Source organism: Leucoraja erinacea, chromosome 7 (assembly GCF_028641065.1).
Source record: "Leucoraja erinacea ecotype New England chromosome 7, Leri_hhj_1, whole genome shotgun sequence".
NCBI lineage: Eukaryota > Metazoa > Chordata > Chondrichthyes > Rajiformes > Rajidae > Leucoraja > Leucoraja erinaceus.
In genome coordinates, this window is record NC_073383.1 from 60,071,879 (window position 1) to 60,085,907 (window position 14,029).

The following is a 14,029-nucleotide window of genomic DNA, read 5'->3' on the forward strand; positions in this document are numbered from 1 at the left end:
TCTCTCAGATATAACATCTGATGTTCTGTTGTAGCATCTTGGTCCAGAGGGGAGTTTGAGGAAGCACAGGAGGAAGGAAGCTAACGTTAGACTTCTGTGCAATGGATATCAGTTCATCAGACCAGAATACTGCCACTGTTTTTAGCAGGTTTGATGATGCAACATTGGTTGGTTCTGAGGCAATCGGATTTTGGAAGTCTAAAAGTGATTAGGTTAGAATGAGCAAGGGGAGTAGAGGGGAAAAAAAAGAGATAATTAATATTGAATTGATCAAGTCCAGAAGAGACTGGAGGGCAGGGTTCAAGTGAATCGGGAATTCTGAAGGCGGGTGCAGTGGTTGGCAATTTGGTGAAGATACCTGGCTAACAAAATAAGCATGGAGTCTGAGGGCAGAAAAAAAATCAACCATGTCAGGTGTAGATTTCATTAAGGTGAGGGACATAAGAGGATGGCCTCTGCCGAGGACTAATCATTCAGGATCAGAGAGCCAGATAAATATTCATTCTCATGCCACTAATGTCATCTAACATGAATTTTAATCTGGGAAGACTGCTCCCTCTATGAAAAGCAACAGTACTGATTATATTTGCAGCTGAATCATCTAATATTTGATTCTTCTTACATTGTTGTTTCTGATTGAAAAATGTGTATCAAATAACTTAATATCTTTAATGTCAAGAGACTCTCATTTTTATGTCTAAATCTGGTAAACCATTATGAGCGTAAGAATATTACAAAATATATTTACTATCTTGAAATAATAAGTAGAACATTTGAGAATGATGTACACGTCTATTGAGATCCAATGAAATGAAGATACAAATTGTCATCAGCTGGAAGAAAATATTCGAAGGATTTACTCAACAAAAAAAAATCACAGATGAACTGCCCAGATACCAAGCAAGTCGTATTATTATGTTTGGCGCCTTGAATATTACATATGCCTCCGGCACCTGAATTACATTCTTACAATTGTCTATTTTTCACTTCTCAGTTTGAGATTACCATTGATACCAGTTTTAATCATAGGACACTAAAGTTCAAGGATCCAGCTGTCCCCTTGGGCAGCATGCCTTTGCTTACTTACATCTAAATAAAGATCATTTTGATGTCAGTGTTATAGTTTAGCTTCCCTTATTTCAATCATGTTCATAGCAACATGTACACACATCCTCTTCTAGTGATGTATAGGTTAGCAATGGGATAACTTCAGAAGAAATTAAACATTAATGGAAATTAATATAGCAGTAGAGTAAGAGCATGTCATCCTTAAAGAACCAAGAGCATACAATTAAAATCCTTAGCCCATATATCATGGATGGCATTATAGTTCTGTGATGGCATCGGAGAAGTAAACATCGGTGCTACGAGTTCCATGAGAATCTCTATCGGTGGGAGGATCGTGAAATGAATATCAATAAAAGCAGCCGATTATGTAGAGTTAGCAGACCCTGATGCTTATCAGCATGGAATATCAATTTGAGAGTACTTAGGGAATCTGGGTTCCATTTGATGCTTTTCTGAGTACACAATCAAAATCATTGAACAGCACAGAGAACCTCCCAATCAATGCTATTTGAATGCACGGTACCTACAGCATGGAAATAGACTATTTGGCCCAGCTTATCCATGCCGACCAAGGTGCCCCATCTACACTATCCCACCTGCCTGCGTTTGGGCCATATTCATCTAAACCTTCCCCCACTATGTACCAGTGTGAGTATTTTAAACGAATGAATGAATAAAGACTTTGTCACATGTGACAAGATACAGTGAAATCCTTTGTCTTGCATACCCAAGGTATGTGAAGAGTCTCCAAATTAAGGGTGCCAACAAAGTTACAAAGTATCCCGTGTCGGGTCCTCTTTTGTTCTCCCCCCACCCCTCATGGCGTTGTTACTGTTTCTGCCTCAACTACCGCATTTGACTGCTTAAAGCCCTGTCCCATGGTACGAGTTTATTCCAAGAGCTCTCCCGAGTTTAAAAAAAAATCAAACTTGTGGTAAGCACCGAGAATGAACGTCGAAGCTCAGGGACGTCTCTTAGCGCTAACGGCAGGTACTCAGGAAGACTCGCTAACGGCAGGTAAGCACGGGTAGACTAGTGAAGATTTTTCAACATGATGAAAAATGTCCACGAGAGCCCCGATTGCCGACGAGTGGCCAGTACCATAAATCTCCGAGTTCGAATCAGGGCAAACTCCGGAGAACTCTTGGAATGAACTCTTACCGTGGGACAGGACTTTTACTCCATATACCCAGCATCCTCTGTAAAAAGATTACCTCCTCAAATTCCTATTAAATCTTTTCCCTCTCATCTAAACTTATGTCCTCTGGTTGTGTTTTTGTTACTCAGGGTAAAAGACTGTGCATTGACCCTACGTATTCCCCTCATGGTCTTGTACACCTCTATAAGATTACCTCTCATCATCAGACACTCCACGGAATACAGTCCTACCTTACCCAACCTCTCCCTAACGCTCAGTCCCTCAGCTCCTGCCAAACTTTTCCAGCTCAACATCTTTTCTATGGCAAGGTCACAAAAACTGAACACAATACTCCAACTGTGGCCTCACCAGCACTTTGTACAGCAGTAACATAACATCCCTACTTCTATACAATACACTGACTGATGTAGGAAAATGTGCCAAAAGCCTTCTTAACTATCCTATTGATCTGTAACGTCATTTTCAAGTAACTATGTTTCTGCACTCCTAGATCCCTCTGTTCTACAACATCCCCACCGTCCCTGCCATTGACTATGAAGGTCCTGCCCTGGTTGCACTTGCCAAAATGCAACACCTCAAATGTATGAAACTCCATTAACCATTCCTCTGCGCACTTGCCCAACTGAACAAAGTCCTCCTTTAACCTTTGATAATCATCTTAGCTTTTTACTAAAGCATACATTTTAATGCCATCTGCAATCCTGCCTTGTACGTTCTTATCCAAGTTGTTGATATAACCCACAAACAGCAATGGACACAGCATCAATCCACGAGACATACCACTAGTCACAGGGCTACTATGCGGAATGTTGTCAAACTGACAAATCTTGCCGAAATCCATATGGACATTGTCTACAGTGCTGCCCTTATCAACCTTTTTGCTACATCTTCAAAACATTTAGATTAATCAGACGCAATTTCTCACATACAAAAGCATGCTGACTCCCTGAGTATACTCCATTGATGAGTCCTTTCAGACTCTTCACGTCACTGTTATGCACATTGAATTAAGGAGAGCTGCAGTATTTGATGTTAAAATAAACACGTAGACTTGGCACTGCATTTAAAACTTTATGATACAGACACTGTTCCAAAATTTAACGCTCCAAGCAATTGAAGATAGAAAATTCAGATGTTGACCTTATGCTGCATTTAGATCTTATATAAAAAAAGCCAAGTGTCATCAGAGATGGTTACACAATGAGTGAGTGAGTGAGTGAGTGTTATTATTTTATGATATAAAGCATGGCAGGAGAATAAGGAAAGGGGATCTTACCTAAACCTCAGCAAGAAATAACCTTGAAATTTGCTACAGTGCAGCTTCCCTTTCAGAGATGCAAGTTAGCTTTAAATAGTGCATGCTGGCATTGCTGGTGCTAGTGATATTGGACTTCTGCTGATGTGTACAGGCACAAATACATTATGACAATATGCTATAATTTGTTAATTTTCAGCCAGCACAAAGGTGACCCGTTGTGCGCCTCCAAAACAACAAGGGGAGGTTATTCCCTCCTGTAATTTCCACATTCATTTGCAGCAGATATTGAGAAGCTCCCAATATATCATGTCTCTCACTGATGTGCGTGTTACAGGCCCATATGTGGAATAACACAAGTGCAATAAGAGCCTAGTGGTGCTGAATCATTTGTCTTCTGCCGTTGAAGGAGGCTTAATTAAAGATCAGATGGATCCTTCTCAATGGCCAGCTAATTAAGTCTGTAATCATTTCTTACTCAAATGTGGAAGCAGCAGTTTTTTGGCCATCCACCGGCTCACTTATGTTGACACCAGACAGCAGCACAACACTGTCTTAAAGTATGATTCAGATTTCCAGATAAAATGCACATTGCACTTCAAAAGACCAGTGGCTTTCGTACCTGTGTAGATGCCAAGTGTTTGGTGGTTGATGTGCATATCAAACAACTTGATCGTTGCTTTTGGACAACTCATCTCTCAGACATGATCCAAGATCTCAGCAGAGTTTAGGTATTGGCTGCTTTTCCAAATCAACCCTATGTTATTCCCTTCCATTAAAGTCATCTCTAAATGTCAAATTGAGAAAATGTTCCCATTACATGTACAGCCAAGCACCATTTTTTATAAAATGGTTATTTCAGGATCACAATAATGAATTAGAAATAATATTACAGAAGAACTGACATATTTTATTTTCCTTTCAATTTGCTGTATTTTTCTATACTATTTTCCTTTTTTCTTTCTCCTCCGTTCCAATCATCAAACCCTAGTATGCTTTTTAAACTAAATTGCATTTCTCATTCTGCTCACTGATTATACTGATTGAGAAGCAGGATACAACTGACGTGTTTAAGAAAATATTTGCATTATTTAAAGAAAAATCAAATTTATTTGTAAGTTGTCTGGCAGATATAAACAGTTCAAACCCAATTTTTTTTTGCAGCATAATGGATCAATAAATAAAGTTGTAAATCTATAGCAGTCTTGGTTTGTTGTGCATTCTTATCCTGAACATGTTCAATCTTGATCACATTAATTTTGAAAATGGCATGGGACTTCACTGATTTTTATACAAAAAAATCTCATATCTCATGTCCAAATGTTTGAAATAAACTAATGAATATACAATTAAGCCTCGAGAATCATGAACATCAACATGAACAAAAAGGCAAATATGATTGTTGTATGTACCTCAAGCCAGCTGGAGTGAGGAATAGGGAGGGGAGTTATTTCGAAGGAACAATAATGTTAATATTTAAAAGATAAACATAATTGGACAAGCAAATAGTTGCATATATTTGTCAATTTACAAAAGAGATGCACGTGATACTCAAAGACCACCAGGGGCGCCGGGGAGATGGCTGCCCTGCCGGCAGTCGGTTCGTATTTTCTTTCTTTTTGTTATTTTTTAGTGCATTAAAAGTTTGTTTTAATGTTCTTCAGTTTCTTTTATGTGGGGTGATGGGAGAGGGGATTGGGGGAAACTTTTTTTCAGGTTCTTACTTTCCCGGAGATGTGATCAATTTTCAGATCACATTCTCCGGGCTCTGCGGCCTAACATCGATGGAGCTGGAAGCCTCCTCGGACTGTCGTGAGCCCCATCGTGGGGCGAAGACTTAACATTGGAGCTGATCTCTTGCCTGGGATTGGCCCCACCTCGACAACTGCGGAATCAACACCAAGGGCTCACAGTCTCGGGTGAGGCCGAGTCGGGAGCTCCAACGACGCAGAAGGTTCGACCAGCCCCGACGCGAGGTTCGATCGGCCAGGGCGGGGGAGACTGACCTGGCCAATGAAATTCCTAATATGTTGCAAAACATACTTGGTGAATAAAGTGTGATTCTGATTCTGATTCTGAAATGCAATCTACTCAAATCCTTTTGCCCTGTATGCTCCATCCTCATTCCAAGGACCAAACCTTGAGACCATTCATTTAGCTTCTCTGCCTCACTTCCAATATCCTACCAGACCAAATTTCTCTAAAGTCTCTCCTCTGCTTGAGACTGAACTTGTACATTTCCCCTTTCTTTTCCTACTCCTTCTCAAACCCTCTCCAAATTCACTTTGTCTACGAGGTCCTAAAATCTGCTTCCTTAATTTCATTGCCACTAAATTGCCAAGCTCCCAGTTTGCCTTATATTGTTAAAACCTTGCACTTCTCTGATGGTCTCGTCCTCTCATTTCAGTCTGCCACCGTCCTCCCTCTCCACATAAACAAACTTTGATCCCTCAATACCAGAAAATCAGGTTTCTTCCTCAAAGGCCTTGAAGACCCTGCCACCTCTTAATTCTAAACTCATCTTTCCCAGATCTTGATTGATCCCTGGGATGGTGGGACTGTCATATGAGGAAAGATTGAAACGACAAGGCTTGTATTCACTGGAGTTTAGAAGGATGATGGGGATCTTATAGAAACAGAACAAATTATAAAAGGACTGGACAAGCTAGATGCAGGAAAAATGTTCCCAATGTTGGGCGAGTCCAGAACCAGGAGCCACAGTATTATAATAAAGGGGAGGCCATTTAAGACTGAGGTGAGAAAACACTTTTTCACCCAGAGAGTTGTGAATTAGTGGAATTCCCTGCCACATAGGGCAGTGGAGGCCAAATCACTGGATGGATTTAAGAGAGAGTTAGATAGAGCTCTAGGGGCTGGTGGAATCAAGGGATATGGGGAGAAGGCAGGCACGGGTTATTGATTGGGGACGATCAGCCTTGATCACAATGAATGGTGGTGCTGGCTCGAAGGGCCAAATGACCTCCTCCTGCACCTTTTTCCTATGTTTCTATATTTCTGTTAACTTGAAACTTGAATCTTGAAAAGCAGGAAATGCTGGAAACATTGGGCATGCCAGGCAGCATATGCAGAAAGAGAAACAAAATTAATGCTTCTGGTTGAAAACAAAGACCTGACCAGAACCATTAAACTCTGTTTTTCAGCCCATCGGTCAAGTATTTCCAACAGTTCTTTTGTTTGAACTTTATCTCATTGTATGCTATATATTCATGTTAATTTACAATGGAATTGGACTCCAAACCAACTCTCTACATACAATGCAGTTCACCATGAAATAACAACACATTTTATTCCTTCTACCTAACAATACTGACCCTTTCTATATTCCTATAAACTAGATGTTACATCATTCAACATTTGCACAGTGGATACCAGTGGATATATAATAAAAATATCAGTAGATATTTTTAAGGCAGAGATAGAGAGATAGATAGATAGATAGATAGACAGATAGACAGATAGAGAGATAGACAGATAGAGAGATAGAGAGACAGACAGACAGACAGACAGACAGACAGACAGACAGACAGACAGACAGACAGAGATAAAGTTCGAGAAAGGATAAGAGAGTAAGGTCAGGGCCAATAGTGATCAGTGTGAGATGAATACAGAAGTTAAAGTGTTGTATATGAATGCGCAAAGTATAAGAAATAAAGTGGATGAGCTTGAGGCTCAGTTAGAAATTGGCAAGTATGATGTATTGAGAATTACAGCGACATGGCTGCAAGAGGACCAGGGGTGGGAACTGAACATTCAAGGGTATACGTTCTATCGAAAAGACAGACAGGTGGGCAGAAGGGGTGGGGTAGCTCTGTGAGGAATGAAATTCAGGCCCTTGCAAGGGGTGACATAGAATCAGTAGATGGGTAGAACAGATGAATTGCAAGGGTAAAAAGACCCTAATGGGAGTTATATACAGGCCCCCAAACAGTAGCTTGGATATAGGGTGCAAGTTGAATCAAGAGTTAAAATTGCCATGCTAAAGGCAATGCTACAGTTGTTATGGGAGATTTCAACATGCAGGTTGACTGGAAAAATCAGGTTGGTGCTGGACCCCCAGAAAGTGTGTTTGAGGACTGCATCCGTGATGGATTCTTAGAGCAGCTTGTACTGGAGCCTGCCAGGGAGAAGGCAATTCTGGATTTAGTATTATGTAATGAACCTGGTTTGATAAGGGAACTTGAGGTAAAGGAGCCATTGGAGATACAAGAGAGGTACAAGATACATTTATTTGTCATATGCACCAATTGGTACCGTGAAATGTGTGGTCACCATACAGCCATACGAATAAAAAAGAACACAACAAACGATAGATTCCAACATAAAACATCCCCACACAGAAGAATCAAAGTTTCCCACTGTGAAAGAAGGCAGCAAAGTTCAGTCATCTTCCTCTGATGTTCTTTGATGTTCACCCGTGGTCGGTGCCTCCTGAGCACTCCGCAGTCGCCGCTACGGGTGGCCCGATGTTCAGGCCCGCTCGCCGGATCATGAAACTCCGATGTCGGAACGGAAGAAGACCTCAGTGGCTTGGAGCTCCGAATCGGCCATTTCCGACCGGAGTCCACGACTCCTGAAGTCCACAGGCCGCATTGGGCAGAGATTCATGTTGTCAGCCCTCGGCAAAGGGATCCCAGGACTCCGCGATGTTGAAGTCAACACCACCCACGCTGGAAGCTTTACAAACTGCAGCTTTGCGATGTTGAAGCAGCAAGCCCAAAGCTCCGGAGCTTCAAACGGCAATCCAGGTAGGCATTGCCCGCTCCACGATGAATCCGGCACTGCGCCACTGCTGCTGAAGCTCCGGTCTGGTCCCCGGTCCCCGGCAGGAAAGGACGCTCCAATCCAGTTGGTAGGTTGCGAGTAGGGGGGGGGGCGAGGCCGCGACTCGGAGAATAGTCGCATCCTTGCCAGGTAGTGACTGGGAAACGGTTTCCCCCTTACCCTACCCCCCTCCCCCACATAGAAAAACTTAAGAAACCTCCAGAACATATTGTTAAGCCAAACTAAAATTAAAAAAAGATAGAAAAAACGGACAGACTGTAGGTAGAGGCTGCCATCAATGTGCAGTGCAGGTAGGAGGTAGTGACCATAATATGATTTTTAATCTATAATTTGAGAAGTGAAATTTGGAAGTGTCAGCATTACAATTGAACAAAGGGGACTATGGAGCCATGAGGGAGGAGCTGGCCAAAGTTTATTGGAATGATTCCCTAGTAGGGATGATAGGAGAACAACAATGGCAGGTATTTCTGGGAATAATTCAGAAGGTGCAGGATCAGTTCATTCAAAAGAGGAAAAGAGAATCCAAGGGGAATAAGGGGCTACCGTGGCTGACAAGGGAAGTCAGGGACAGTATAAAAATAAAAGAGAAGAAATATAACATAGCAAAGATGAGTGGGAAGCCGGAGAATTGTGAAACTTTTAAAGAGCAACAGAAGGTAACTAAAAAGGCAATACGGGGAGAAAAGATGTGGTACAAAGGTAAGCTAGCCAAGAATATAAAGGAGGATAGTAAAAGCTTCTTTAGGTATGTGAAGAGGAAAAAATTAGCTAAGACCAAAGTTGGACCCTTGAAGACTAAAACAGATGAATTTATTATTGGGAACAAGGAAATGGCAGACAAGTTGAATTGGTACTTTGGATCTGTCTTCACTAAGGAAGACACAAATAATCTCCCTGATGGACTAATGGTCAGAGGATCTAGGGTGACGCAGGAACTGAAGGAAATTCACATTAGTCAGGAAATGGCGTTGGGTAGACTGATGGGACTGATAAATTCCGAGGGCCTGATGGTTGGCATCCCTGGGTACTCAAGGAAGTGGCTAGAAATTGTGGATGCATTGGTGATCATTTCCCAATGTTGAAAAGATTCAGGATCAGTTCCTGTGGTTGGAGGGTAGCTAATGTTATCCCACTTTTTAAGAAAGGTGGGAGAGAGAAAACAGGGAATAATAGACTAGTTAGCCTGACATTGGTGGTGAGGAACATGCTGGAGTCAATTATAAAAGATGAAATAGCGGCACATTTTGATAGAAGTAACAGGATCGGTCCGAGTCAGCATGGATTTACAAAAGGGAAACGATGCTTGACTAATCTGCTGGAATCTTTTGAGGATGTAACTAGGAAAATGGACAATGGAGAGCCAGTGGATGTAGCATTTGATAAGATCTGGGCTTGTATACTCGGGAATTTAGAAGGATGAGAGGGGTCTTATTGAAACATAACATTATTAGGGGTTTGGACACGCTAGAGGCAGGAAACATGTTCCTTATGTTGGGGGAGTCCAGAACCAGGGACCACAGTTTAGTAATAAGGGGTAAGCCATTTATAACGGGGTTGAGGAAAAACATTTTTCACACAGAGAGTTGTGAATCTGTGGTTGCCTCAGAAAGCAGTGGAGACCAATTCTCTGGATGCTTTCAAGAGAGAGTTAGATAGAGCTCTTAAAGTCAGGGGATATGGGGAGAAGGCAGGAACGGGGTATTGATTGTGGATGATCAGCCATGATTACAGTGAATGGTGGTGCTGGCTCGAAGGGCCGAATGGCCTACTTCTGCACCTATTGTCTATTCTAGATTAGTACTGATGTCAGAGGTTTTGGGGAGAAGGCAGGAGAATGGGGTTAGGAAGGAGAGGCTGATGGGCCAAATAGCATAATTCTACACCTATTCCTTATGACCTTATGACTCCACCTGCCATGTCCTTACACTTTCATGAGAACTGTCTGAAGCCCCTCTGCACAGAACCTTACTGGTCACAGCCTCTCAACCCATACACAACTATTTATTCCAACTCTCCTTGTGTTAATCAAGTCTTAATCCATACAATGGCACAAACTTTATTTTGTAGTCTCGTGTTGCACTTTATCAAAGGCTTCCGAAAAGCAAAACACAACTGAACAACCCTTCTCTCCAGCAAGATACAACCTCAAACAATTAACTTTTACATAATGATTATCTATGTATTGATCCATATTAACTTTGCCCATTCACACTCCTACATTTGAATTACCTTTATTTGTTTATCTATTAATTGTTTCCATTAATTTATTTATCTATTTACTTATTTACGCATTCATTTTTGTTAACTTGTATTTCAAGTTTATTTTCTCACACTTGCTGGAATTTCATTGATTAAGGAGGATGACAAAAGGACACAAATGTTCATATCCAAGATTATTATTTTTGTATTAACCCTGTGAATTTAGCAGTTAGTGGACAAATGTTCCAAGGTTCACTGAATGGAGGAAATAGTCTATTTCTGTTTCTACAGAATGCACTGAAAGAATATTTCCATATTTAAATGTCTCTCAGGCATGCAAGTATGGCTATTATAACAAATATAGTCAAATATTTTCAATGATTAAATGTCCAGATACATTATGCATTCTTTTGCTTTAATGCCTTTTAAAGCAGCTTTCCGTGTACAATTTTTGTCAATATCACTGTTGCAATTGACTATCACTACTGAAATGATTATTAATACATAACTTAAATTCTCCCATGAGCATTAATTGAATACAGATTATAATAAATTATTCAATTAGTTTAGTTTAAATATATATTAAACAAATGTTTTTACTTATTAGATTTATCATTCATATCACAAAGATATTTAATAACTGACAAAAATACACGTTAAATATTTTCAGTCAGATTACAATGAATTTTGATGAAATGTTTTGTTCAAACAGGAAGTGAAAAGAGAGGGAAGCAGGGATTATTTTTTTTCTCCCTTCTAAAATAGATGTGCGACAACCCAGGCAGAGACTGGTTCTCTGGTTATCTGAGTAACTCACTTCCAGCATTTGAATGGATGCACAGAGCCAATTGGAAATTTAAGAAAATTATACAATGATGAGGTAATCATGGTGGTATCAAAGCATTTCACTGTACAAGTAGCATTGAATCATTGAATTTCAGTGAATTTTGGAGAGTTTCACGTGCCAAAACATATTACACTTTTTTAATTCATACTTGTCCATAATGGTCTTTGAAAGCATTTGCATTTGATTAATTTCAAAACCTCAAAATACACTTTATACTGTCAAACTTGTCCAAACCTCCAGCCATCAACTTCGATCAAGCCACCTCCTAACAAGTTTAATAATGTCAATTCAATTAAGTTTAAACCTAAAGCATAACTATTGTTTGTTATTTGAAAGTATACTAAATCTCAATTATATTCATGTTATTACTGAAGACAAAAGTTTGTAATGTATGCATTGAGTGGGCCTGCAGTTAATTAAAAGCACAATAAAAATTAAAAGAATATTCACACCACAACAAAGGAACCAAATCAAACCAATCATTATTAGACAGATGGGTGCTAAATACTCAAGATTAATGACGACGAGAAAATAGTTGCGATTGAGACTTCAATTTGAAACTTCATATTTTCTTCGTGAAATTACACGCAGCTTTCATTCTAACTAAACCATTAGCAAATATGGAACTGGAAATATATTTCGATGAACTCCTCCGATTTGCATTTTTAAACACAGGACTACAGAAACAAAATTGAAATAACATTTACACGTTTAAGTGTCATTGAAGTTTGTAGCAATCTTAGTCAAATATAAAGGTTCACTTACATTGATCAAGTGACTCGTCTGAATCATCTGGACAATCTGGTTCACCATCACAGAGCCAGTTCAGTGAGATGCAAGTCACATGGTCATGGCAAAGAAATTCAGCTGGTCCACATGTTTTGTGGTCTGCAATCAAAGTGGCAGAAGACAGCAATTAAAAACAAAGGTAAGCCAAGTATGTTTGTGAAGTTATGGGCTCTGAAAAATACAAAATTCTTCCCTGCTTATTGTTTTTGAAAATATATCTACAGAGCATACGATTATCCAGTCCAAATTTAGCCAAGAATGCTAAATCTTTACAAAATATGATCTGTTCCCATACTTTGATCATTTAGTATTTTAACACAGGCATTACGCCAATCAACAATTTGAAATTCATCCTTCGGTTTGTCTGCTTCTCTTTACTCCTCGTACAAGCTCCACTTCCCTGATTGGACTTCCCCTACAATAGTATCTCAAGGAGTATACTTGTCAAGGGGAATGGGCATTTTCTGCCAACTCCCTTTCTTGGTGGTCACCCAGTGGATAGACATAACTGAAGATGCAGAAAACCCATTTGCTTCATTGTAATATATACATTAAAATGCAGAATATCAAGCTCTAGAAATTGTATCATACAATGCACATTAACTTGCACTACATGACACAATTCATATTGAAAAAGCGTGGAAGTGAAATACAGGAATTTAATATACAAGGGATTATCCATCCAAGACTGCTGTACAAGTGACACATGAAAATGACTGGACTCGGGCACTGGTATTCAATGGCAAGTAATCAGTGCTCTGAGATGAGTCTAATTTTTATTTCCTGTGCAATAGACAATAGGCAATAGACAATAGATGCTGGAGTAGGCCATTCGATCCTTCGAGCCAGCACCGCCATCCAATGTGATCATGGCTGATCATCCACAATCAGTACCCCGTTACTGCCTTCTCCCCATATCCCTTGACTCTGCTATCTTTAAGAGCTCTATCTAACTATTTCTTGAAAGCATCCAGAAAACCGGCCTCCACTGCCCACTGAGGCAGAGAATTCCACAGACTCAACTCTCGGTGTGAAAGAGTATTTCCTCATCTCTGTTCCAAATCACTTACCCCTTATCTTTAAACTGTGGCCCCTGGTTCTGGACTCCCCCAAAATCGGGAACTTGTTTCTTGCCTCTAGTGTGTCCAACCCTTAATAATCTTACATGTTTCAATAAGATCCCTTCACATCCTTCTAAATTCCAGAGTATACAATCCCAACCGCTCCATTCTATCAACATATGACAGTCCCGCCATCCTGGGAATTAACCTTGTGAACCTACGCTGCACTCTCTCAATAGCAAGAATGTCCTTCCTCAAATTTGGAGACCAAAACTGCACACAATACTCCAGTTATAGTCCCACTAGGGCCCTGTGCAACTGCAGAATTACCATTTTTGCTCCTGTACTCAACTCCTCTTGTTAAGAAGGCCAACATGCCCTTCGCTTTCCTCACTGCCTGCTGTACGTTCATGCTTACTTTCAGTGACTGATGAACAACGACCCCCAGATCCCATAGTACTTCCCTTTTTCCAAACTTGACCCTATTAAGATAATAATCTGCCTTCCTGTTTTTACCACCAAAGTGGATAACCTCACATTTATTCACATTAAACTACATCTGCCATGCATTTTCCCACTCACCCAACCTGTCCAAGTCACCTGCATCCTCATAGCATCCACCTCACAGTTCACACTGCCACCCAGCTTTGTGTCACCAGCAAATTTGCTAATGCTACGTGTAATCCCTTCATCTAAATCATTAATATATATTGAAAATAGCTGCGGTCCCAGCACCGAGCCTTGCGGTACCCTACTAGTCACTGCCTGCCATTCTGAAAGGGACCTGTTAATCCCTACTCTTTGTTTCCTCCGCCAACCAATTTCCTATCCATGTCAGCACCCTACCC

At 40.4% G+C, this 14,029-nt stretch overlaps 1 protein-coding gene across 1 annotated transcript in view; it reads right to left on the reverse strand.

Annotated features, from left to right (window-relative positions):
• The window catches only part of LOC129699152 (low-density lipoprotein receptor-related protein 1B-like), a 603,338-nt gene that overhangs the window by 303,739 nt on the left and 285,570 nt on the right, over nucleotides 1-14,029 (reverse strand). The window contains exon 2 of the mRNA XM_055638820.1: nucleotides 12,097-12,219. Coding sequence (XP_055494795.1) covers nucleotides 12,097-12,219 — 123 coding nt within the window. The remainder of the gene's footprint in view (nucleotides 1-12,096; nucleotides 12,220-14,029) is intronic.